Source organism: Pollicipes pollicipes, unplaced genomic scaffold, assembly GCF_011947565.3.
Source record: "Pollicipes pollicipes isolate AB1234 unplaced genomic scaffold, Ppol_2.1 Scaffold_219;HRSCAF=247_pilon_pilon_pilon, whole genome shotgun sequence".
Classification (NCBI taxonomy): Eukaryota; Metazoa; Arthropoda; class Thecostraca; order Pollicipedomorpha; family Pollicipedidae; genus Pollicipes; species Pollicipes pollicipes.
Genome location: NW_023596071.1, coordinates 5,001 through 31,902, shown reverse-complemented (window position 1 = coordinate 31,902; position 26,902 = coordinate 5,001). Strand labels below are relative to the sequence as shown.

The following is a 26,902-nucleotide window of genomic DNA, read 5'->3' as shown; positions in this document are numbered from 1 at the left end:
GTGACGGCGCCGGCTCGAGCCGCCCGCGCGCCGGCTTTCGCCGGAAGGCTCTATGCAGTGTCCGTCACGGGCGCGGGCCGAGCCAGAGCGCGCCTCGGTCACCCGGTGCTCTCGGTATCCCAGGCCTTCAGCGGACAAGCTGATGAAATCGTGCACGCTGCGGGACCGTATTTCGTGGGTTCACACACTCCCACATCCTTGTCACGCCCTGTCGTGACACATATGCTGCATAATCGTCTTGGGTAAGCAGTGTTGCAGTTTTACTAGACCGTTGCGGCCCTGAGCAATGGGTAAACGGCATTTGTTCTTGAAACTAAACCGAAAACGGAGCATGTTCTCAGATCTGACCCTTGCACATTAGAAACTCAGGCGACGGTCGATGTGTTTGTCGGACGGATGCGAGGGACTGGGGAGAACGCACGGTACTTCACACCCTCTATCTGTATGGAAACTACGTCCCTCGGTCGGGAACTCCAGGTATTCTCATAAAACCACGTGCTTCGTTCACAGTTCGTCTTGGCGGCATTGTTTCATGGGCTGGAATGCGGCCACAATGACTACGCATATTTCAGGACGAACCGCGTGACGAACCACCAGAGCCGCCTCTGGATGAAGAATCCCTCCGAGCCGTCTCGCTTGCGCTACAAGCTCAACTACTTCTTGTGTAAGTATTGCGCAAGTAAACTTGTTGTCTTATCGCCAAAGACAGTGTGCCAACACTTAAACGGTACACATCAATCGCCAGGCAAGTACGGCATTCAGCATTGAGGGTTTAAGCGAAGATGCCAGAGCGAAACGTGATAACACAGGTTTCAACCACATCAGTGAAATGTCGACATGAAAATCAGGGTTGCAAGCGGTTGAAGAGGCTGTAGTAGGCATTCAGCTCATATCATGAGACACTTTTATTGTCAGCACGACGTGGTTATTGGTTATCAACACGTGGACGACGCTGAGTACAGTTTAATCCGCCCTCTCAGGCGTAACCATGGTAGACCCACCATAATTGTACAGTTTAATCCGCCCTCTCAGGCGTAACCATGGTAGACCCACCATAATTGTACAGTTTAATCCGCCCTCTCAGGTGTAACCATGGTAGACCCACCATAATTGTACAGTTTAATCCGCCCTCTCAGGTGTAACCATGGTAGACCCACCATAATTGTACAGTTTAATCCGCCCTCTCAGGTGTAACCATAGTTAGACATTGTTACATCAATGGAGACGAACGTGATACATGTGTGTTCAAAACCGACATAATGCACCATTGACTCAGAACTGAACAAGAAACACGGCTGTTCAGGTTTTGTGTCCGTACAAGGCGTGATATCGTACATATGAGCATTTAAAGCCGAAAAAGTTGATTTTCGGGAAAATTTGGCCGTGGACCTAGCATATAAAGCTGAGCATAAATTTATTCCCATCCATAAGATATGGTTGAGAAAAATCCTCTGGTGTTTTCCACTAATCCCTATCTTTCTTACTTTGAAAACGATAGGTCTCATCGACCCCCTCCCCTATTCCCAAGCTCCCTCACTTGTTTCTAAAAATATGTGCTTATATCACACGCGAGGTTTCGAGGAACCCTCTTTCAGGCTTCTGCAGTAACCAAGGCGTACATCCGATGCACCTACGCATTGCATGATTGCATTGTACCTAAACGTCCAGATGCCCTGCAATGAACGACTGGAACGAATTTTTGCCAGTAAATTATGCTCAGACATCACAATGCTCCAACGATGAATGGTTTAAAACCCTCTTAAAACACTCGAAGGGGTTCAAATAGCTGACAAAACGCTGGAGCTGATGACGCCAGCGAGGCTTGGCATCACGGCTCCGCAGCTGACACACACACCATTCACACGTAGCACGTAAACACGTCAGGATTCCACGCGCCGTGGCGTCCAGGCAAGCGGAGGCTCCTGCGCCGGCCCTGGGATCCCACGCCTGCCGTCGCTCCCGCGCGATGCCAGCCGCGAGCGATCCCGGCGCCCCGCCGATCGCGGCCAGGACCCGCCGCGGACGGCCGGACGCCGGGCGCGTGTGACCTGGCCGCCGCCGGTGGGCCGGCGTCCTGCTCCCGTCATTGTGCGTCGGGAGCGACACCGCGCCCACTGGCGCCATTGTGGCGGCGGCCGGCTCGCCACGCCGATTGGCCACGCGTGCCGCCGCCGACCCTGGTCCGGGTCACTGACCCACTTCGGCCCGGCGGTGCCGCGTCGACCGGGCGCGACCCAAATGGCCGCCTGATCTGACCTGAAGCGGCCCCGGCGACCGCCGGCCACCATACGGCAGATACACATGGCGTTTGAGGTCAGTTGACCGCGGATGTATCGCAGTCGTCTGTATGTTTCCAATGCCTCAAGCCGATAGTGATGCGGAAGCAGACACGCAGTTTTTAGGAGGCATCGGCCATGCAGTCATGACAACGGAACCTTGCGTTCGATCTCAGCGGCACTGAAGCTTCCGCCGAGTTGCGCCCCCCCCCGCCCCCCACCTCCACAACCCCCGTCTCATACGTGCCTAGTCAGCCTCTGAGGTCGCAGTCCAGCGTTAGCCAAGTGGCCCTGCAGAGAGCGCAGCGTAACGGCTCACCATAGAGGTGCCAATCCAGAAGCACGCTACGCAGACCTGGTAGTCTGGCGGGGCCGCGGCAGCCGCGGTACCGCACAACATGCTGGAAATTGGCCAGTTTTTCCCCTTTCATCACACTGGTCACGCGTGGAACGTGCACGCTATGAACGGGTGCATACCGGTGCTGATGGTCTTGAGCGCGCAGGCCGCTCATACGCCTCCTGCGCCGGTCTGAACACTAGTGGTCGTGAAAACACTTCGTCACTGAACATGGCTAGTGAATCTTAAGCGTTCATTGTTTGGATCGAAGACGTAGCCAGATCGAACGTAAGAATGCTCGTTCTTCATAAACGTGTTCGCGTGTATTTTAAGATGCATTGTATTGTCGACGATCGACCCTTCCATCCGATAGCGTGACGCATCGGTTATAGCCGAGACGTGTGTGGAGGGAGGAACCATGCTCTCCTTGAGGCCAAGCGGGCCATGTGGCGGCCGAGCGGGCCTCCCGGGGCTGAAGATATGGGGTATTTTCTGTGGTTGGTGCGGACGCGGGCGCTGCCGTCGCCGGTCGTTGGTGTACGTCGCCGGCCCCGCTACCACGCCTCTTCATAAGAGCAAATTAGTAATGAGGAGCCCATGGACAGCATACGAGCCAGATAATGTTACGCACACGATTCGACACGTTATGACTTTGGTACACCCGAAATCAACACACAAGTGTGAGCCACAGGGCTGGGATAAAGCGGTTGACCAGTAGTGTGGCGGAATGGCAGGCTCGATCAGGCACCATTAAAGACTGTTTCCCCATACATGGTTGTGCGCTCTTAACCACGGAGCCCACCCCCACCCAGCTCGGTAGGGATCTCACGCAACCGGCGAGTTACATTAGCAAGGGCCCGCTGGCGATCAACCCTGGTAGGCCCCTCGTCCTGAACTAATCCACTCACACCTCATGCACTTGACGCCCCACCACACCCACTTCAAGCTTACACACCCGTGTCAGCCCACTTGTTCTTGGCTCGCACACGGATAGGACCCCCGCCCCCTCCCCCCTTCCAGTGCCCTGGCATTCTATTTATCATGTATACTCGAGTTCTCATTGAGCGAAATCAACTTAATTACGCGCATTTCAGACATCTAACGAAGAAAGGTTTCTGCCCTATTTAACACATCATGTCAATTTGTTGTCAGCTTGGCACTGACGCGGCTTCTGGGTCGACGTCAGGTGTCCGAAGCTGGACGACGACCCGTTCCCCGCCTGACCTCCAGGGCGACAGCTCCCTTTTGGACAACGCTCCCGCGCGGCTCGTCCACGATACGGCGGTCTGTCACTCGTTCGACCACGCCTACCGCTCGCAGCTTTCCACTACTGCACCACTGCTGCGCACACGCTTTCGTTGGCGCTCCGTCCTGTGCAGACACGTCAGAGGTAGCCCCTCGGCAGACAACGCGCGCCCGGCGTGGCCTGTGATTACGCCTTACGGTCTCCGCGGCCGACGCACACTGGGGATTGAGCCTGAACGGCCTATCCGACAGCTTGGTCCCTTGCCGCCCTTCCTATGAGCGTCGATGGTGGGATCGTAATCCGCACTGAACATCCCGCGCCCAAGAGCTTATAGGGCCTGGTGTACACCACGTCAGATGCGTCGGGATGTGCCGCAATCCCTCCCGAAACGTTGTACACCAACGGATAGATACAGTCACGGCCGTGCATAATCCTGCATCCCGGACAGTCCCAGCTGGTCCCTGGCCATGTCTTGACCTACGACTCTTCATGCCGTTACGCCTGAGGTCAAGTGGAAGACAACGAAACGAGTCGATCGTCTCCTGGTCCAAACATCAATGAAACCGTGCCTTCGAGTCGCGTCACACATCAAGCGTGTATCTGCGTAATGGCAGGACTGCGGTCATCTGGCTCCTGACCCGTGGCCACAGCCGAGCCGTATGCCCCGGGTGTGTTCCCCGTTGGTCACCTCTCACGGCCATTACCATTCCTGCGGCTCAGTTCTGGATAAAAGAGAGCATGACGCGAGCCGACTGAAAGTCTGGCTGCTCTGTGTTGGGAGCTCTGCCTACTCAAATCGAAAGCCAATACGACGCATGATTAACCGTTCTGCTAGCCGTTCGCATCTACGGCTGGAGGCCACGTCACGAGCGCGTCACGGCAAGCAATGCGTTCAAGTTCTTCACTTGCGTGGACTCATCTTCGTTTCAACGCTAAATAATTGAATTGCAACCCACTTCCTGTAGTTACAACATCGCACTCAATGCAATCACACTCAATCCAGACACTGACTTATCCGTCCTACGCTTTCATAGCCCACTCTTCGTGCTACACGTTCATTCACACATAGCCCTGCTTAATCGTAGCCCGCTGACCCGTTCACAGAGACATACAAACGTCGGGGCTGGGCACTGCCCAACGTGTCGCCCCTCCCTCATTCGTCACGCAGAGCGATGGAGATATGCTGTGACCCACGCCCAACGGCGAGCAGTGTCCAAGGAACCAGCTTCGTGGTGCACAGTCATGCATGGTCCGGACAGGATGGGGAAGACAAGCCTGTAGACTTAGTTGTGTGTGGTGCGAGACGTCATGTCTGGATTGATGGCTGCTAAGCCCGGCGTCGGGGTCCTCCAGCAGCCATTGTATGTTCCACTGAGGTAGTTTCACTCCCTCCCTTGGTCTCTGAGCTTCTTTCTTTTTCGGCCCTTCGCACGATGCTTGCTTTTTGTAATTTCTTGTAACTGGGTCGGCCCTCACTTGTTTTTCCGCAGGGTCCAATCGCTTGGCCGGAATGCCGCCTCCGTCCACTATGTTGCCGGGCCGGTTTGCTCCACGTCCAGCGCGTTGCTCGGCTGCTGAAGTGCCCCGGGGTCAAGACTAGTGACTTGTCCGACTTGTTCCCCTTCCCCCTCTAGGTGAAGGCCTAGCTACAACGCCAGTCCACAAAGATGTTGACAAAAAGAAAATTTTGAAGTAAAACCCATAACCTGTTTCTTTCCAATCAGATTGTAGCAAGTTTATACAGCAAACTAAATGTTATAGCCAAAATGCGCGCCAACCACCGAGGCCAGAGTGCGGTTTTACGTAATTTGATTTGTCACACATAGGTGGAGGGTCATACTATGCGACATGACACACACGGAGGATATGTGAAAGGATCTGGGCGTTTCATGTGGGTACGCTCCATGGCTAGTATGATGCAGTGCTCTTTTACAGACAATAGGAAGGAAGACTACCAGGTGATAGCGACCGACTACGCCAACTTCACTATCGAGTACCAGTGCAGCGGCAATAACTTCCTCAACAGACGGGGTGGGTACGCACGCTGGCACAGTCGGCAGCGTTGAAAGAGCTGGCAATGCAATGTGAGAAATGAAAATAGAAATTGTCAACAGCGAGACGATGAAAGGGCCCCGTGTCAACCGGGGGCCCCGATAGCGAACGTCCCCCCCCCGCCCCGTTGTAGCCAGAGCCCAATAAGCCGAAATGGGCTTCGTGTGCCAATTGTTGCACCCCCTTCTGCCGGTAAGTTATCATTTTGCGTCTGCGGGTGGTCGCTTTCGTCGATCTGAGCTCAACTTCTTCGGTCAGATGGCATGCTGTGTCAGGGAGGGGACAAATAAGGGGATATAAAAATCAAAGAGAATTGGCGCCCATGAAATAAAGTGGGCTGTTCCCGTAATTTGGGCCGAGTGTCTTTTTCACCCTGTATCAAGCTCTGCACCTCTACCCCATCCCTCTCTCTCTCTCTCTCTCTCTTCTCTCTCTCTCTCTATCTCTCTCTCTCCTCTCTTCTCTTCTCTCTCTCTCTCTTCTCTCTCTCCTCTCTCTCTCTCTCTCTCTCTCTCTCTCTCTCTCTCTCCCTCTCTCTACCAATATTGGCTGGAAATCTGTCAGTACTTTTCCTGGACACACGTCCTTTGACTGCGCTTTCGCTGCTTGGTGAGCCTGACCGGTACGCGCGTCTGTCAGAGACGGTGTGGCTGCTGACCCGAGAACAATACCCGCACCCGTTCGTGCTGGAGCGTGCCTTCACCGCGCTGCTGCAGCTGGGGCTGAACGACATAGACCTGGACCGCGCCTATCAGAGCTGCACAGTCAGGGTAAGGTGATTGCGACCGCTCACTGCATGAACTAGAGCCGCGCCCTCAGTTCACTTCGCAAGGCAGCCACGACCACAACACCAACGCACCAGCGCCGCGCTATGTGTGACGGCTCAGTGTAAGACGTGGCGGGCGAACCCGGCCGCGGAATCGGGGAAGACTCAGGGTCCTGCGCCAATCACACAATCCTGTGCCAATCCTGTGCCAATGTGCCAATCCTGAGCCTGCCTGGCTGGCTGGCTGGCTGACGGGGCTGGCCCATTTCAGGACGGCACGAACCGCGCCGACCGGCGTCGCTCCTTCGCCGACTGGCTGACAGGCGGCATGACTAGTCGCGTGCAGCGGCGCATGCAGGGCAAGTCTCTCTCCGGCTTCGTCGCGTGGATGGGCCTTTGAGCGGGCGCGGCAAGGGGGCGGCCGCCTGCTCGCGCCCACGTGCACGCCTGGGAGTGGACGATCGGTCGACGAGAGACAGTGAAGTGGTTTGGCGGGACCTGAACTGCCGCCGTGCTGGCGACTAGTGAGGTAGTGCGTTGAGCGTGTGGTTTGCAGTGTGGGGGCTTTGTACTAGTTGCTCCTTTGACGGGAGATGAGGCCAAACTGATAGATGTGTCGTCTTCTTGATCGGCCCCTGGTGAACGGGCGCAACTGACTTCGAGCACTGAACTGTTCGTACGCTTTAAAGTGAAAATGTAGACGAAAGGCCGTCTCCATTTATTCCTTGGAATAAGCCACTTCCTCCTGGGCCCATTCACTTTCCGTTTGAGTTGTTTCGGTAACAGAATAGCCCTGTCACGCATGTGATACTGCCTATAATTAGTTCCGCCGTATGCACAACTTTCAGTGCCCCTCTTTCATTTAACGCCTCTGATATTTCCACGTTCGCATGTCCTCATCCACGCGCATTTCTCAGTTCCACCCAGCCAGGAGAGTAAGCACTCCCCGAGCCAACACGGCGCTTGCCCGGCTGCCGCGCCGCCTCGGGCTGCCGCTGCGGGCGGCCGCCGAGCGCGAGGCCCGGCCCGGCCCGCCGGCCTCTGACCTGGATGTCCGGCGGGTCGTGTTGGGCGCTGCTCAGGCGGAGCCAGTACGCCGCGGCGGCGGCGTCGCCGGCGCTCCGGCAGCCTGTCGGGCCCGCCGGCCGCCGCGTCCCCGGCTGGGAGTGAGCTGGTGCCGGCCCCGCCGCCGAGGGCACCAGCTCCCATGTCGCCAGGCTTGCGCCCAGCGCTGCTAGCTGTATCGCTGTGTTGACCGGGAACCACGTATTCGATGTCATTAACTTTTTTGGCAGCTATCGACGGTGTGAAAGCAAACTTTGTAGTTGTTTGTAGTTGTAGAAGATGGAGATGGAATGGGTGATGGCACGTGGACGTGTTACGTTCATGCAAGCAGTAATATCCCACCTGTTTTGATCCCCGGCATTGTTAAGTGTGTTCTTGGATTTCAGAGGGCCCATTTAACGTTTATTTGGCTGACATACATTAACATACCAAATGTTTAACTAAATCCTCCCAAATGTTCTTGATCTGATTTTAACAGTTGGCTTTGATTCCCGCTTTCGGCATCACCTGTCCCAGACAAATAGGAAAACAGATTATCCATGTCAACTATTCCAACATCTGCAGTAACATGTTACAAGTCTGATTTGGGCAGTATTATCCTAGTTCCGAGCACCTGGAGGCGGGGCGGCCTCTCTACAACAAGTTGATGATTGTCATGGACGCTGATCCCAACGATATTCGAGCAAAACATGATGCAAGCAGTACATTGCGCACATTTCAAAAAGGATAACAGGCAACAGCCTTCTCTGCCCGAGGAGAGGACAGTCTGGATAGGCCCCCAAAGTAGGGCAAGCTTCCGAATGTCATGCACTCAAACACTCGATGATATTCCAGTTAGGCCTCTACAACCTTGTTTACCACGCAAAGTAAAAAAATACGAATGCAAAAATCAACTAACGAAAATGCAAAACTGATAATCATTGCACTTCGTGCATTTCATTGTCATTGTTTGTTTTTATTGATTGAGTTGATCGTAATCAAGTTTTGTTAATTGAAAACAAAATTCGCTAATTTGATGCTCTTCATCGTCAATCTCCAAAGAAGTTGTTGCCTCATTCTATCTATCCACGGCCGTCAGTGTTTCTTCGCCATCCTTTCGCAGTACCACTGTCGCTTTCATTTGATGTCTTCGCCATATTGTATTTGTTTAAAGTTTCCTAGTTAATGTGGTTAAGAAGCTTTCAGACGCGGTGGGAAATGCGGTATAGCTAGTATGCCAGAGGCCACACTGTTCTCAAAATATTGGGATATTTTACCTTTCCCCACTGAAAGATACTCGCTGCGGTTTCAAACCTGTACCAACTTCTTGTGACCGGCGCCGTCCATGTCTTCGGCTTTTGGGCCTTTTGGCATTTGCAATATAAATTGCACTGTGCACACGCAATTCAAATGATCAACGTTCAGCGGACTAGGGGCTAAATAAGCTACGCATGAAGGGTAGGGGGTTTGATGGAGCGTAACCGAAGCGCAACAAGGGGAGGGTTTCGGACAACGTAACGTTGCACTTAGCCGTAGTGTTAAATCATGGCGAAATCATTAGACAACACTTCAAGCCTTAAAACCGGCCGCCCTGGCTTCCAGCGACGGCAACCAGCTCGCCCGTCTTTAATTTGTACCTCTTACTCAAATAAGGGCAAAGCGAACATGATATATAATATAATATTCAAATATAAATAATGTTCAAAATATACATATATATACATATATATATATATATATATATATAATATATATATACATATATTTGAAATATACCCTTCCCACAACGGAACGCAATGGGGCTCACAACGTAACCGCTGTGCAGCCAAGGGGTTTAAAATGATTGAAACGCGCAACGTAGTCTTTGGAGAACCCCCGAGGTACTAATTCACATGTAATATCCCCCCCGATATCGATCATATATGATTTGTCTGACAACCGATAACTTCTTTTGCACGACCAGTTATAACCTAATTCACCATCTATAATGATCGGCACAGAAATAGTCATATGTGTAAGTCCAACGCAAATACAAACTCTTAGCCAGTATCCGTGGACACATTAAAGGTTCATTATTCTTGGATTGTTCATATATAACCGCCAGTTTTGAACGTGTTCTGTTCTACATCATTTCATGGTATTTCTTACTTGTTTTTCTCAGGATGAATGCTGTTACGTAGTTGTAAGATACAATTGATGTGCTGTGTCTCAAGCTGCACATCGTGCCGACGACCTTGTTTTTATTTGTTACTGGATGTTGTGTTGTATTCTTAGAAGTACTGATGTGGACGTAGAACAATAAGTAAAGCGATTATACCTGCCTCTGTCTATCGTTGCTTCACAGACACCCACAATCCGATTGTTTGCAGTTGACAGGTGTACTACCATGACGATCCGGTGACATGCAATCACCATTTGTTCGTGTGAGCAGACAGCTTCTACTCGCCATTGGACTGGTGCTTGTAAACGGACGTAGCAGTTCATTCAGGAAATGACGTATACTGCATTTGGCTAAATCATTGTGTGAACGTATGTTGATCAATAAATTATCAACGCTGCGCTGTTCTTAGAAATATAAGAGTGGGAGAACAGCCCGGATGGCCAAGAACAATCCATTCTTGACGTGAGTTTTACATCAAAAGGTTGGGGTCTGCCGACGAGTCGTCTAGCACTAATTTTTCGTAGAATACTCAAAACTTTCTGATTTGTTATCAGCGTGGTGCGAAGTGCTTTTAAACCGCAACAAACCCAGAACCCTTGACATATTGCCACCTTTTCGCTTTGCCTTCGACAATAAAACTATGCGGTGTAAAACGTCGTTATAGCAAGTCATTGCGTGGTGCTTTCTTCCCTAGATTGTTCTGTATCAGCATCAAAGCTTTGCAACGTCATAAGGCGTAAAGATACTTCTTTTGGATTAGAAGAGAACGTCACATGAATCAACAGAGCAAACTCGCCCAACAAAAAAAACTTTCGCCGCGCCAATTCCTTAAGCTATACAATGAGGCATGGAAGGCATTGTCGTTAGGCAGCGTTTGGTCCACTTACATTTTGGGAGGCTTCTACACCCCTACCGAAAGCTATGACGATAATTCACGGATGACGAACAGTTCAGCTCGATATCTCATCGGATTTCGCAACACATCCATATGATCACGTACGATGTTTTCCACGATGTTCAATACTGTATTTAGCCTTCAACATTGATATTCATCTAAACACCATTGATCCAAACACGAACATCATAACCCACCAAATGAAATGCAACCAAAAACATGTTCCGTAGGCCCACATGTAAATATGAATACATTTGCATGTGCTGTTAATTTGAGTGTTTATGATTGTCAACATTGTAGCTATTCACATTATACAAACCTATATTTCACAGGCACATGAGACCAGGTGCGATGGATAGCAAACACCGAGTTAATGCGATGGACCTTGTATGCATTAGTACGACCTGTGAAAGCATATCTAACGGGACCGACAGTCGACATTCAATGAATGATGACCAGCATATCGTTATACATGCTAATAACTTTTCGCGAGTGACGTAAGTTGTAAAGGACTGTTATTTAAAGCATGTTTCAAGATAAGGATGTTTCACAGTTAGCCGCTCAAGGCGCAGTTACCATTGGAACAATCAGGGACTAAGTGAACGCTAGCTGTGCAGAAAACGACTTGCCAGGTGTTGCCCCGATCCCCAAAGTTTCATCACGGCACACCGCCAAATATGGACCCTTGTCACCTGGTTCTCTCCCAGCTGCCATCCGGATAATCCTCTCACAACCTAACCTGTCGGTCTTCGACAGCGCTGTTACGTTATCTGAAGAGACCTAAACGCACCACCCCATAGTACTCCAGCCAGGGCAGGCGCGGTCCCGACTGCACCGGCCCTGGGTATGCAAAGTGAAAGGTGACGACACACGACGCAAGATATCCACTACTGCGGCTTTGAAGGGTCATAGTTCGACAACGTACAACACACCCCAAGCCCATCCCGACAAAAGCCAGGATGCGGTTGCGACATCCGTCTGAAACAAACTTGTTCAGCACTCTATAATTTTCAAATGAGGGCCCCACGAGCAATACCCAAGCACCGCTAAAGTTGCCATAGTATGCAGGATTTATTCATAGTCGCTCGGGTATGCTCAGCGGGTCGTGACGTCACCGAAACGGACGGATGAACCCCTACACCCAGGGAAGACTTTTCGCCCGTTTGCGTCCACTTGGGACAATGTAATCTTACCAACCGACATAACATTGTTAAGATGAAATGGATAGTCATGGTCAGCATCAATTATTAATCTGACACCTGGCTACTAACATGCGATTGATAACGCCCCGCAGATCACCAAATACCTTGAAATAAAGAATAACTTCAAAAACAGTTTACAGCGCACATAGAAGCCGTAGTTATGCGACGTCACACCCTTGCATTGGGACAAAGCGAATGCACTCTTCCGTGTCCAAAAAGGCCTACCATTATCTGTACCAGGGCGCAATGCCGCTGCCTCCTGAACTTGCACTGAAATGCCACGCGTGCAACATCGATAAACAGAGGCGACTCCCTTGCCCCTTCTCCCGTCATTATTGATCGGGAGCGGACCCGTCTCGGCTTGTCGGTCACTCATGCCGCCTCCAGCTGCAGCGGCTGCTTGAGATCTTCCAGCTCCGAGTTCAGCAAGACATTCGGGTCGTCCTGGTGCCTGAACTGACCCACCAGTGTCTGCTCACCGAGTGCCCGGTTCTTCGCGCACCGAAGTCGGCAGCGCCGGACCGATTCGAACACGATGAGGGCGGCAGCACACATGATAAAGGTCAGAAAAAACTGAGCCATGATGGGCACCTTCACCATGTCACCGTCTGGCGACGGCAGAGATTCGTCCACCAACACCACGCCAATGCTGGCGTTCTGAATCGCAGTTTCCAGAGCTATGGTGACCACCTACGAGGGAGACAGCGTGGGATTAACAGACTGGCAACCAGCCATTTTGTCTGACTCTAACAAATAAGTTCAGTGCAAGTACATGTTCTGCGTTAACCACAGATAGCTGAAAGAGCAGGAGACATCAATAGCACAAACAGGAATGCTATTTGCTGATGGCGCTGCGTGTCTAAGCCGCCTTGATACCTTTGGCTACAGACCGATCACGCTTATTACACTGATTGCAACACACACACACACACACACACACACACACACACACACACACACACACAACACACACACACACACACACACACACACACACACACACACACACACACACACACACAACACACACACACACACACACACACACACACACACACACACACACACACACACACACCACACACACACACCACAACATCACACACACACACACACACTCACACACACACACACACACACACACACACACACACACACACACACACAACACACACACACCACACACACACACACACACACACACACACACACACACACACACACACACACACACACACACACACGCACGCACGCACACACACTGATGAAGTCACTGCCCGTACCGCATTATCACCTATACTTCGACAGTCACGGCAAGCCATTGCTAACCCATGCAGACATTCTGAAGAGTGTTCTGTCCACAAAAGCACGTGACAACAACGCAAAAGCTTGACGTCATCGCCACGACCCTCAGAGCACCAGGGTGGGGCGACGAATTTCTACGTCCAAGACATACTCATTTTAAGTGTATTATCATCCGCTTCGCGTTCGGTGTCAAAGTGACCTTTCGAATGTTTTTCCAGAATGATTTTCGAACAGCACGGTGTGGCCACGCCAAACTTTGGTGGCTGTAGAATATTGATTAGTGAATTGATTTGATATAAAAAAACTGGAGGTATCTTGTAACTCGCTGACGCATTGACGTCAGGTAAGGCTGTCAGCACAGAGCAATATTCAAGATGATACAACAGCGGAGTGTTAGACGAAGCGGTACGTATCTCAGAAAGTTTTGTTGGCAATAAAAATACTAATTGAATTTAGAACTACAACCAATGCCATTGACCTAGAGTCCAGGTATGAAGATCAGGCTGAGGTCCAATACTAAGCTGCTTTTCTACTCGACATATGGTTTTTGGGGTAGTTTCTGGTTGCTTACTTCGCATTTACCAATGGCAGAGACCTCAACAGACTTCCTAAAGGAGGAATACTTTGTGCAATGGACTTTTTTTTAAAAAGCCAAAATAGGTCACTGACCTAAAATGACCCAGGTTTTAAAATTTTGTTTTTAGGGAACACACGACCTAGCGTAATCCCTAACACTTATTCGAATGGCAAAGTAGGAGCAATCTCAGGGTATTTGATCACTTTGTCCTTATTGACGTCAAACAAGGCTCAAATAATTTAACCTGAACACCGCTGATCTTTCGCTTTAGACCACTTATCTAGCATCGCGACGGTTGCATAAGGCCTTAGGGCACTTGAGGCGTCAATCAGAAGTTTGACTTGTTTGACCTATTTTGATTCAAAGATCATAATCTAGGAACATTCAATTTTGATGGAGGCGAATTCACGTACAGGCTAACCTACCCTGTGAGTTTTGTGCTTTTCGGTACCTTGCTTTTCCATATCTCGGGCGTCAAATTGAGCCCTCGCACTCGAGCGAAGGGTATTAGACCAGCCGCCGGGACCCGTGCTGATAGTGAACTAATCTGGACATGAATTTACGTTAACGGAAATGTTTTACAATTGAAGATATTAAAGCAAACTTCGGATATGATAAAATAAGCGCACTTACAATTATTGGTATGCTTTTCATTGGAAAAGACTGGTCTTAACAACACAGATTTTCTGTTCAGTAAGCATGCTTCTCAACACATCATTGTTTGAACACGTCATCATGCGTTGCAACACGCTGATTAACAGCCAATTGGTGGCCATTAGATCTGATAGTCGTGCTCACGAAAGCCAGACATGAACGACTCGACGGTTATATTCTTATTGGCCTTGATCGCCGCATGGTTAATGAAATGGTAGTATATTAATGACGTTATAATGACGTTGTGGCCGTCCAGGTGACTTTGAAATAGCCTCCTCGAAAAAGTCTGCATAACTTTGCGGGCGTGTAGCTCCGAGACTAGAAGGTTTGAGGTCTTAAGAAGGACAGGGCTTTGAGCTGCACCAAATGATTCTCAAGGTGGCTTTTTCAGCTCAAAATTACATCCAAATGTGGAACACTTTTTGCAATTTTTGAACGATCACGAATTCACAACAATCAGTTGGATGTTACATTATCGCTAGTCATTGCTGTAACCAGAAATACATTAAGCGTGACAGCCAGCACACAAATACCACTCTCCTACCACGTGTTCGTAGATTAAGTTCTACCATATCGATCTGGCGTTTATTGATCGGAACGACCTATTTACTCTAGTAGCGCTTTCACTCACTGCTGACGGGTTGACAAACAATCCTGGGCCCTGTTCGATCTCTTGTTAGCGAGATCGTCAGTTGTTATGCGTGATGTCACGCGTGCTGGCGGAGCGCTCAATGTGATGACTGACAGCAAACCCGTTAACTGTGCCTTCTTTTTTCATTTGCCATTTACCTGCTCCAAACCGTACCTTTTGTCCATAAAAAGGCCATAAAATTGAGACACTTGCTTGTTATGAAAATTAACGGCATGTTAGAAGTGTATGGCATTCATAGTGGCATTAAAAGTGCCGCAGTCTGCGGTTAGTTTAAGGTGAAGGTGGAGACCATTCTAAGTTCATTATTCTTTTTTGCTAATTGGTGGCCATGGAGAGGATTTTGCTAGAAGAATTTATCCTCCTTTCTTTCTACCTATCCTTCTTATTTGTCCTAATTCCTGCTTCGCATTTCCCCAAAATTAGAGGTGTATCCCCAGCCAGCGTACTTGCCAAGTTAAGCTCTACCACACCACACCCACGCCTCTCTGTCAGCGTAATTTATTTCATTTGGTGGCGTTTTTTTATCGAGATAGAACAGCAGCATCGCCTGTGCTTGACGCGAGCGCGGCGGTGCCATCCGGGACAGCGGCGGCGCCGCGGCGGTGGTCGTCAGCGGCCTGCCCACGCTCCACAGGTTTTCCGAACGGATGTCGCCCGTACACACTGGATGCGACTGAAGCCGACCTCTGCCAGTTTCTAGAGCGCCAGGTAAACGGGAGATAGCGGCTCCACCATCGCTCGGTTTGAGCACGGCGGACCGTCCGCGTAGGAAGCGGTCGTGGAGTCGGTGGCGAAGATTTACCCATGCGGGTAACCCATTGGACGGTGAAATGCAAGGAACATATGTTATAAGATCATTGGCATCATCTTATCTCGTGAAGCCCTTTAAAATCGGTTCTAGCCTTAATTTTTCCTTCCACGGTCATTCACAGAGACCTCGCCCCATGGGTTGCAATGGCTCCGTCCGAGTTAGTTCATGTTTCTTGGGTGCGCCTATCTGATGGCCGGCTTCACGTACTAGCAAGTAGACCAGTCCATCCAGCTGTCCTATATATATATATATATATATATATATATATATATATATATATATATATTGTAAAGAACGTGAAAATAGTTGGAAATGGCTAAATCCATCTTGCTGGCTCGTGCAAGCGTGGCAAACAGCACGTGCGACATTACAATCCACACAGGATGATTGTCTGTTCGATTCCCTGTCAATGAATGCTACTCCAGAGTAGGTCCGTGCCCTGGGTGCCAATACCAGATGCTTGCCTCAGTATCCACAGATATGGAACTTTCCTTCAGGCCGAACTGGATAATCGGAGCCAATTCGGACAGGCTGCGGGCGACAAGGAATCTTGTTGCAACTATAACGCTTTCTGTATCGATCTGGGGCCAGCTGTCCGGGTCAGAGAGTCTTCCGTGTCAGAGAGCAGGCCGATACGTGATCGCGGCCCCCCAGGATCTCCTGTTCGGCAGGGGCTCCCGTGTCATAAAGACAAAGAGACGTAAATACATCAGAGCAACAAAGAGTCACAAGGGCCCATCGAGGCTGACCTACCCTAGGTTCCGCGGACATGCTCAACATTAATCTCACCGCCTGACCTGCCTGAATTTAGCTTTAAATAAGATCCTCAGACAGACAGAACTTGTCCAAAGATCTTAGAGTGTTGCTTAGAGAGTAACTTCCTGCAGTTCCGTTTGGCAGTTCATTCCAATGATGTACTATTCTTTGACTAAATGACATCTGTCTCTTCATAGTTCTACTTCCAGCTTTTGCTACTTGGAAGTAGTTCCCTGTAAGTCACAACCTAATTTACAACGCTTCTTATAGACCTATCTTGTCTATCCCTTCATAATCTGGGATACGCCTTTCAGATCCTCTATAAGTCTACAATACTTAAGTGAATACAAGATCACGGCCTTAAGCCTGTCCCTACATTCGAAGTTACCAATCCCATTTATCATCCTAGTTGCTTCCAGCTTATCTCAACCTCCTGGAAGCATGAGCACCAAGCCCGTACACAATACTCCAGGTGTGGTCTGACATAAGCCAAGTACAACTTTTTGACAACATTGCTTCTCTTGAAATAGACATTCCTGTTCATACGTCCAGCATCCGAAGTGCCTTGTTCTAAGCAGACCCACTTCGCTTTTCAGCATTTAAATCCTTGGAAACTATAACCCTCAAGTCCTTTTCTTCCTCAATCTGGTCCAACTCTCGGTCTTTCCGTTAAAAGCTAATGCCCTCACCCCTACAGCTACCCAAATGCATCACCTTATACTTATCATAATTAAATCACATCTGCCATAGAGAACCCCAGTTCACTAGTTTCTATAAGTCAAATTTCACCTGGTCGGCATTTTTCAACACCCCTACCTATTTAATATCGTCAGCAAATTTGTGCACATCATTTTCTAATCCTATCACAGTACCATTCATAAACATTATAAAAAGCAAAAGACCCAACACGAACCGCTGAGGAAACCCACTCTTCACTAAATACCCCTGATATTTAGTACCATAGAACACCGCTCGTTGTTTCCTGTTTTGCAGTCAAACCATTACTCTTGCAATAGTTTTTTCCTCAATGCCATGCAATTTTAATTGGTATAACAGACGCTGGTGTGGCACGTTAACAAACGCCTCGCTAAAATCTAGATGAACAGCATCTAAGCTATTGTCTTTATCTAGCTGACTAGTGATGCATTTTTGGTCATCTTCTTAAACATCGGCACTTAGCATTGCGTCAGAATTCGGATCCTGAGAAACTCACTGATTTTTTAAAATATAAACATAAGAGCATAAGGTAAAGCCCTAGCTCATTGATTCTGTACTTCACCATGTATCTGGTCAGGTTCGGCCACCTTATTAACCCTGATTTTCATCAAGCTATCCCTTGCCATACCCTCGGTCATCACCAAATCTACAAAACCGCCTTCTGTCGGATTTTGTCTATTACCAAGGAGAGCACACACATTCGTCTTCGAAAAAACGAGGAAAACTGTCTACTTAGAGCATCTACAATATCCCGTCATCCACTAACGACTTACCATCTTCCTCAACGGGGCCCACAGAAGATCCCTTAGATTTGAATCTGAAGTATCGAAAACAGTTATTAATATCGCCAGAGCACTTGTATGCTAGCGGTGTTTCGGATTATCTTTCGGCTACCTCGATATCCCTCTTGATTATTTTTTAAAATTTTTGTAGCGATCCTATACACTCCCCTGAAGGTTTCTCTGTCCTTCATTTTTTGCCCATCATATGCCGCCTTCTTCACTGCTATCAAGTTACGCGCCTTCTGTGTCAGTTATTGGTGCTTCCTTGAGGTATTTTCTCACGCTTTCCTGAAGAGAATGAATCTTCCCTGACCTTCTTCTAAAATATCGTTGAACACTTTACACATCTGATGGGCAGTATCCCAAGTTTGAATATCTTTCCCCTGCAAGCTAGCAACAAAGGCTTTAAAAAGTTCTTAAGATTCACCCCGAGCAAAATTTGAAATATGAGCATGACAAGCCATACATCAATAACCTAGATGCCATGAAATCGCACAATATTATGTTCACTATTTCCCAGTGTCTCACCTCCTGTCAAAAGCATCCACCAATCTATCATCATCAGCCATGACAAGTCAAGCCTTCATCCCCTTATTGGGGTCGCACACCAGCTGCTGAACACAATGTTCTTAAAAGAAGGAAAAATATGTTGTGACAATTTGATATCTGGCAAAAATCTACGTTCCAGCCAGGGAGGTTGACATATCGCTTGCTTTCAGCCAATACATGCTGTCAGTGTCATAGAAGTGTACAGCTCCTGGAGAGTTTCTTTCAGAGGGTCTAGGCACAACGCTCGTTCAAATTTGAAGTATCTTCACTATTGTGGCACCGACACCACACTATCTCCGCCACCGGCTTCCAAATATTTAGGATGAGTTAGAAATATTACCTACATCGCAAACCCAGAGTATGTTTAGTTTCACACCGCCGTTTTTATGCTGAACTTCATTATACCCGGTGTCTATTACCTTACATCTGCACCCGTACCCTGCATTACCCTCATCAAGCCTGTCCTGCTTAACCTTGCCTTACCCAGCCCCATGCTCTGGAGCTCCACACAAATGGTTAAAGGAGCATATAAGAGCAACACAGCATAATCATGCTCACTTGAGACCACCTGAACTGAAATACAGAAAGAAGACTATTACACCATGAAAAGGTATCCACATTGGCTGAATACCCTGCCTGCACGTGGTGCTGTACTAGAACCTGTAATACTACAGATCATCTGAAGACTGAATGCATCATTTACTGCTGGCTACTAAGCCATACAACTGACAAGAAGATAACTAGACGCCTTTCGTATCAACCAAAAATTGCAGCCACTACCCCCATAACTCAGAATACGCCTACCTATTTCCTAATGTAACCTGTTTTGACCAAATGCAAAGGTGGCGCAGATGTGACGGGGTAAACCCAGAGAATTTGGCTATTTATTAAAAAATAACAATAAAACACCTTAAAAAGTACTAAAAAAAAGATAGCACACCACCCACATCTCCTAAGACACACACCTATACCATAACACTCCCTGAGCTGCACACTACACGAAAGCTCTGCAATGTCCACACACGCTCCCACTCCGTAGCAGCTCTAAGGTTCTGCAGCTCCGAGGTCCTGTGTCGCTCGAATGGCAGCCGATGGGCACTTCGCCCTTGGACGGAATGGCCCTTCTGCCCCTGGCATTTAATGATCATTTGGCCCCTGGTGTGGTACCTACAGAGCCACTTGCCCGGAAAATGTGTTCAATAGAGAGAATCGAATCAGGTCACAGTGAAGAAAAGGGCAACCCATGTGTGCCTGGCAACATCCACTCTCTTGCAGAATCGATGTGTGAAAATAACTTGAAAAGCTGTGTTCTAGCGTGCTAGCAATGCTAGGGACAGCCGCGACCAGGGTTCCAGTTTCCGTAAAACCAAGCGGCGTCGGCCGCTGCAGATAAGATGGCTGGCGTTTAGTGGGCGGGGACGACTGTCGTGAAATGTGTCGTCAAAAACGACCGTCTCGTCTCCGAAAGTATTTCGAAATCAGCTCATCTCGTTCAAAGATTACGGTGAGGTGTATATCACCTTCATAATTTTGCTATTGAACCCTGACCAGATCACAGCTACAGCAACACGAAATAGAGATTTTGCCCACACTCCTTCAGTTCCACTACCAGATTCCAGCACCTAGAGCGTACAAAGATACATATTCTAAATACCATGACTTTCATCAGCCACCGGCCACCGGGTGGTGTTGGCCGCAGGGTCGACTCCGCGCGACTTTGGAGACAGCAACACTGGGCGTCGTGTTTTTGCTTTTTAAGGCGTGCGATTACGCATGTTCCAAACTATGCTATGTACTCTATACCGATCGATTCTGAATGAGGGTTGATCAATCCCAGACCAGCATGGGTTAGCCACAGCAGCACTAATTTGTTTTATCTCATTTCCATCTGCAGTCAGCATCCCCGGGTTCCTGAAGATTCCTGTAAAACTATGAACACTCCTGACAGAGCCTCAGAGTTCTGTCGGTTTTCAAAGACTATGTAGCCACCATCGAAAAATCACTTATCCTGGTGATTTATTCCATGCATTTATTGAACACCAGCTTCCGTCCGTTCAATCGCTTAAAAAAACAGACTGAACTGCATCTTCTTGCATCGCCGGCAGCTTCTTTGACTTATATCCCAGTTAAAAAGAAACCGGAAATGAAATCGAAATGAAAAATCGCACCATCTCAAAATCAAGTGTGCGAAATCGCGTGCCTTTTTCAAGAATGGGGCTTACGACATAAGGGGGCTGCTGTGTCAATCCTGTGTATCCATTCTTCTTACTGAGGCTGTGGTTGCACCCCCGAAGGAGAGACAAAGCTCCCTCTGTCGGTCAGGCTGGAAGAGCACAGAAAGGGAACCATCCAAGGTGAAATTCGGAAATCTGGTGTGACAGAGCATGCATGTGCAGACAGCTATCACCGACCAGCATGGGATAAAGTAACCACCACAGACAGTGAGAGGCCTTGCCGTTGGTTCAGGATGCCATGTGCCATGTGCCAATAAGACCATGTGTCCAGGAAGCAGGACACATGACATTGGTTATCAACCACATCAGTGGGCCACAATTACATATCAGCCCAAAATGGCAGCCGATTTCAGGAAATAAATTAATCCAATTATTTTATAGGGGATTGGCCTTCCCGCTTAGCCAAGCCGGTAGAGCACCAGACTCGCAATCAGAAACAATGGTTCGAATCGCAGAGACTCCCTGGAAGTAACGCGGGTTGGAAGGCGCGCATGGCTGAAAGTCAAACATCGTCCAGCTCTTTTCAGGTTTCCAAAGCTCCTGCTCATGGACAGAGAGTAAACTGAAAACTTTGAATGAAGCACAAAATTTAGTATAAGTACTAAGACACCGCCCGAGGACGATAGTATAAGTACTACCCGAGGACGATAGTATAAGTACTAAGACACCACCCGAGGACGATAGTATAAGTACTAAGACACCACCCGAGGACGATAGTATAAGTACTAAGACACCACCCGAGGACGATAGTATAAGTACTAAGACACCGCCCGAGGACGATAGTATAAGTACTAAGACACCGCCCGAGGACGATAGTATAAGTACTAAGACACCGCCCGAGGACGATAGTCAGAATTTTTAATCCGGAATGTTCCAAATTCTATAGACATTGATGCAAGCGTGAGGTGTGGTTCAAAATCAAACCTAAACTATCGGTATGCCTTTGAGTGCGAAAGACTGGTCTGGACAACGTTTTTTGACTATCTAGTATATCTGCTCCTCAAGGCATCATCGTTTGATTACGCCTAGGAACTTTTTTTGTCGTACGAGCCGTAAAACCCCGTAAGGGGTTTTAAATTTATGCGTGTGAAAAAATGGCTTATCATGTACGCGTATTTTGCTCCTTTCCCGTAGTACTCTGGTTTATCTTTTAGCGATGGCTTGTTTTGTGTTGCTTTGTTTTGTTTTGTTTTGTTTTGTTTTTTGGTTTGAATCCATCCCTGGTTCTTGACCTTGAACACAACGTGACCACTGATGAGGCAAAATTTGTGTGACGTATGCACGGTATCATATACCTCAGGTTGTTTCAAATAAGGCAGCGTAAAAGTCGCACGGATCTGGGTGCACCTTGCTCATAAACGAACAGATCTGAAGTCTTACAGAGGGCATAACTGCGAACCGCAGAGAGTGATCTTTGGAATAGCTTTTGCGGCTGAAAACCACATACAGCTGTGGAGCAGTTTCTGTAATCCAGTCACCTGCTTCATGGGCAGTTGAAAAGCCACCGCCAGTCCAGTTGCGAGCAGCGCCCCTGAGGTTGCCACCACCGCCGGAAACAGCAGGTGTCGATAGTCCATAAGTTGAAACAACTCCAAGTTAAGAAACACCGTCACCTATGGAATGGGAGATCACTGTTAGCGCACAGCAAACAGCATCTGTATTCATGCATGTATGCAGATGTTTCTTGTTACCTGCGGTCAGTTCAATACAATTTGTTAAATATCTAAAGTACTGATGATGATCATAGCAATGGGGCTAATCCTGACAGCCCATAATCTAGGCGACGGAGACGTCTGGGTATTCAAATTAGCCTGCATGTTCCCTACTTTTAAGATACTGAAATCTTGCGATCAGCTGCCTCTTTGGGTCCAGTGGCTACCTGCATCGCGAACCTGGCGCTATCCCGAAAACCTTAGCGTGCTGCTCCAGATGACACCCATTGTTGCGACCATATTCCTGTTTTGGACATCCCTGGCAGACTCGTATCTGACTGAGTGGAGCTGAGCACTGTCTTTGACCAGTGTATGAGGGAGGACATACGCCATCTCTGTTCATATTGCATTCGGCGTGGAATCTGCCGAATGATCATATTTCGTTGAATGGTTGAATGCACGTTTACTGGGTCTATTGGTTATGCGAACGTAGCCACATAATGAACCTAGTGACGTACTCGCAGGGGAAGGGTTTTCCACTGGAAACGGCGTGTTATCGGCTGGGTTTCTGGGCTTATGCAACTTTCTTCGATGGTATGGCTGCTATGAAAAAATTGTGTGATGCAATCCAATAACTTAGTGTCTGCTATAAATATCATGATTTAGTTTTGTTGTTGAAATATGTAACGAAGGTAAACTGGAGCATTTTAGTGAATATTTCTGTAGTATGTTCAACATTACAGTGGCGCTAAATTTGATACCTGAATCCCATGTCATGCAATGCATTTACTACGAATCGCCCCATATGTTCAGCTTAATGTTTGATACGAGTCGATCAGTTACACCTTACACGATAAAAACGAAGTGTTGCGGCGATGATGATGACATCAAGAGCTTAAGAAAGACCTACGAAGTCAAACAAAACCCTTTTCTTCACATTCGTCAAGTTGAGATATGAGCGTAGCACGGCTCCTGGAGGTCATAACGGCCGGCGGCGGGTGATACCAGGACGGGCCGCTTGATATGAAAACACCATTCGCAATATGGACAGCCGGGGAGGGAGGAGTTACAAAACGCCGCCTACCGCCTAAGCTCATGATGCGCTCACTCACAGCGGCTCGAGCGGTGAACAGTGACCGGACCGCCACCGTGGCAGGGGATCATTTAAAGCCCTGAGGACGCCAATGTGGTCGTGGCGCGCAACAAGGCCGGTAATTTCGCAGCAGCCCAGTGACCTTGCGACCACTGAAACGACGAGTCAGCAATAACGCTACTACCAGGGACGCCCTCCAAGGCAAATCTTTAGAATAGCCGTGTAATGCCTTAATACGTGCTCGGTGGGGGGGGGGGGGGGGGTCAACTCGAACCGCCCCCGAAGGTTTTCCAGAATGGTTTCTGAACGGCGCAGTGTAGCCGCGCCAAATTTGGCATAGCTATAGGACAATTGAATAGTGGATCGCTTGGCGTCAAAAATTAAGATTTATCTGGTAAGATCGCTGACCTACAGCAGAGCAAAGTCAGCCCATGGATTCAGCAGTCAGTTTCTGGAGAATCGCTCAATTTGAGCCAATAACAGAGTGTTAAGTAAAGCCATACATCTCTGAGATACTTTCCTAGGCGACACAACAATTAAATCAACCGAAATCCAGTGACCTAAGGTCAGGCGTCTAGGTCAGACAAAGGTCAAAAACCGTCTTGTTTTTTTACCCAAGCGCTTGATGCATGGGGTAGATTCTGGTGCTCATTTCGAATTTATTGATAACAAGAACCGCATTATACACCTTCCATAGACTTCTTTAAGGGTCAAAATAGGTCACTGACCTAGAATGGCCCAGGTCAGGATTTTTTTTAGGGACATACTGCCTAACGTAATATTTGGTGCTTATTCAAAAGTAAAACTCAAAGCGGTTTTGTGTGATTTTGGACACCATGACCTTCATAAAGCCAAACGAGGTCACTCACCTTAGATGAGCACGTGACCTTTTCTTAGAACAGTTATCTGGATTCAAGGGGCCCTTCGGAGACCAACCCGGAATTTGACCTTGTTTTACCTTATTTGACCAAAAAGGCATGAGTTAAGAATCTAAGACTTTGACCCAAGTGAGTTCACGTACAGCCCAACACACCTTGCCAATTTGGTATCTCCAGCTCTCTTAGTTTGACATCTCTGGCGGGGTCAAATTGACCCCACGCCCGAGCAAAGGGTATCCAACCGGCCACCCGGGCGCGTGTTAAAAAAAAAAACTGACGAAAAGCTACGTCCTTCTAGCCGAAGAGTTTTCTCACGACACGAACACAACCAACGACAGCTACATCTTTGCACTGAACGCCAAATAAAACAGGTCGGCAGAAAAAAGCGCATTGACGGAAACCAAAGCCGCGTCGTGAGCATTTCAAGCCATTTATCTCAAATGGCACGATCTAAAACGCCGCGTGGTAAACTGATCACGTTTGTCGCAAGGTGCTGAGGCCTGCAACGTTTCCTACGACCAGTCATAAGCCAAGCTATTTGATACTTCATGCTGCTTAATGTGCGATGTGAGTCTTAGCTGACAAGTATGTGAAAAGCACTGATCTGAAGACATTGGAAAACGACTGGGTCACCACAGATCTGTGACTGTTAACACTGATATCGTATAGTGTGTAGTATGCTTCTATCGCTTGCTAAAAGCTATCCGTATTGAAACTGCCATGTTTGGAGACATGTTGTGCCTCAAGTAGCCCATACAGCGACACTTCAATGTTTCGAAATGTTGTGTACACACGTTTTCGCGGTAAGCGTGAAGGAGCACTAGGATTTGAGCGTCGTCTAACTGAGATGATCTGTTAAAATTTGCATCGTTTTTCGCAATTTTATCGCCAAATACCTCGCATGACCCAAATGAAAAACGCAAAGCGGCAACCCTGGACGTAAGACTGCTGCTAGTTGAACCTGCGGACACTGTAATGTGGAGTGGGTGCTAGTCATGGTGAAAAAGCAGCCAATAGAAGCATTACTCATGCAATATATTTGCTTGACTCGCGAGAAAGACTGGCACGAGTAGGTTCTCAACAGTCTATTACGCAAACGTTCAGAAATTCGCTAGGCACAATGAACAGCTCCCTTAGATGATCCTGAGCTTCCAAACCGTGGGGACTCATGAAAAGCGCGCTGATTCCCCATAGGGTATGCGTTTTTTTGCGGGGATGCAGCGTTCCTGTGGTGCCTGGGTGCTCCTTACTTACCGATACAATAAAGATCACCGAGCACAGGGTGAGGGGTACCAGGATTACTTCGGAGTGCTTCTTCCAGTGTGGACGAGCCCGTCGGAGAAGTATCCCGGCTGCATATGGAATCACCATTGCCGCGAGAGCACGCAGGAGACCCGAGAACGGAATGCTGATGTCCTCGCTGCCTGCTGAGAGCGTCAGGCCGAGGGTGTACAGCCACAGCGGCATCATGGCTGCCAACAGAGCGAGGCCGGCGTCAGCGGGAGCCGCGGCGAAGCACGAGCAGTACCTGCACACATCTAGGCGTCAGGTGAGTAGTATACACGATGTAGTTCTCACCGTTAGCAGCGACGTTGGAGACGAAAGTCATGGTGCTGCTGAGGTTGTAGTCACCCCGGAACAGAACCGTCCACATGTTACTTCCCGAACCGCCTGGGCAGATGCCTATTACAAACGCCCCCAGTTGGTAGAACGGTTCATGCGGATATCCCAAACGGGCTACGGTGTAGGCAACCTGGTGGACAAAATGGTTTGGTTATGTAAAAGAAAGTCGCTTCATTACCCGGAGCAAAGTGACAGCTTGCTTGCTCGCTGACATCTATCTTGAGGCTTGAAGGGCATAGTTGGTAATGGTAACGCCATCTGTCCATGGACTAATGCCACACAGCCGGACTCGGCTAAATGGAACACAACAATGGCAGGTATGTTAGGGCGTGTTGTGAAATAACATGGTTGGTATACATGAATAAGTACCATATATTGTGTACACGAGCACAGTTAGCGCTTAGCCCTGATGGGAGGGCATTCTTCGGACGTCAGTGTGGCGATGCCACTGTCAGTTACGATATCATCCATGCGTATGCGCTTCGATGGGAGTCAATGTGACCTCCCGAGAGCTTTCTCAAAACAGCTTCCGAACAGTCCCGATCAGCCGCGCCAACCTAAGCAGTGCTGTAAACAATTGAATGACCGATCTTTCGGTATATAGCAATAAAACGCATCTTGTATGGCTCTTGACTATGTC

The 26,902-nt window shown here is 48.6% G+C and overlaps 2 protein-coding genes across 2 annotated transcripts in view; one reads left to right on the top strand and one right to left on the bottom strand.

The window, feature by feature from the left end:
- Window positions 1-578: 578 nt before the first annotated feature.
- Window positions 579-7,676, top strand: LOC119096839 (uncharacterized). The gene is made up of 4 exons (XM_037219803.1): window positions 579-664; window positions 5,795-5,890; window positions 6,551-6,681; window positions 6,949-7,676. Exons 1-4 carry the CDS (start codon window positions 610-612, stop codon window positions 7,075-7,077), a joined length of 411 nt encoding a protein of 136 aa, XP_037075698.1. The 5' UTR covers window positions 579-609; the 3' UTR covers window positions 7,078-7,676.
- A 4,646-nt stretch (window positions 7,677-12,322) lies between these two features.
- LOC119096829 (P3 protein) overlaps window positions 12,323-26,902 on the bottom strand; it is a 16,824-nt gene continuing 2,244 nt past the window's right edge. Inside the window, exons 2-5 of the mRNA XM_037219793.1 lie at window positions 26,218-26,392; window positions 25,894-26,111; window positions 22,495-22,629; window positions 12,323-12,669 (exon numbers count right to left, since the gene is read on the bottom strand). Coding sequence (XP_037075688.1) covers window positions 12,352-12,669; window positions 22,495-22,629; window positions 25,894-26,111; window positions 26,218-26,392 — 846 coding nt within the window. The 3' untranslated portion in view covers window positions 12,323-12,351. The remainder of the gene's footprint in view (window positions 12,670-22,494; window positions 22,630-25,893; window positions 26,112-26,217; window positions 26,393-26,902) is intronic.

Excerpts from the sequence above, each read along its gene's own strand:
- LOC119096839 (XM_037219803.1), top strand. The coding sequence starts at position 610 with ATGAAGAATCCCTCCGAGCCGTCTCGCTTGCGCTACAAGCTCAACTAC. Across the intron at positions 665-5,794 it reads CAAGCTCAACTACTTCTTGT|ACAATAGGAAGGAAGACTAC; the intron begins GTAAGTATTGCG and ends GCTCTTTTACAG. Across the intron at positions 6,682-6,948 it reads ATCAGAGCTGCACAGTCAGG|GACGGCACGAACCGCGCCGA; the intron begins GTAAGGTGATTG and ends GGCCCATTTCAG.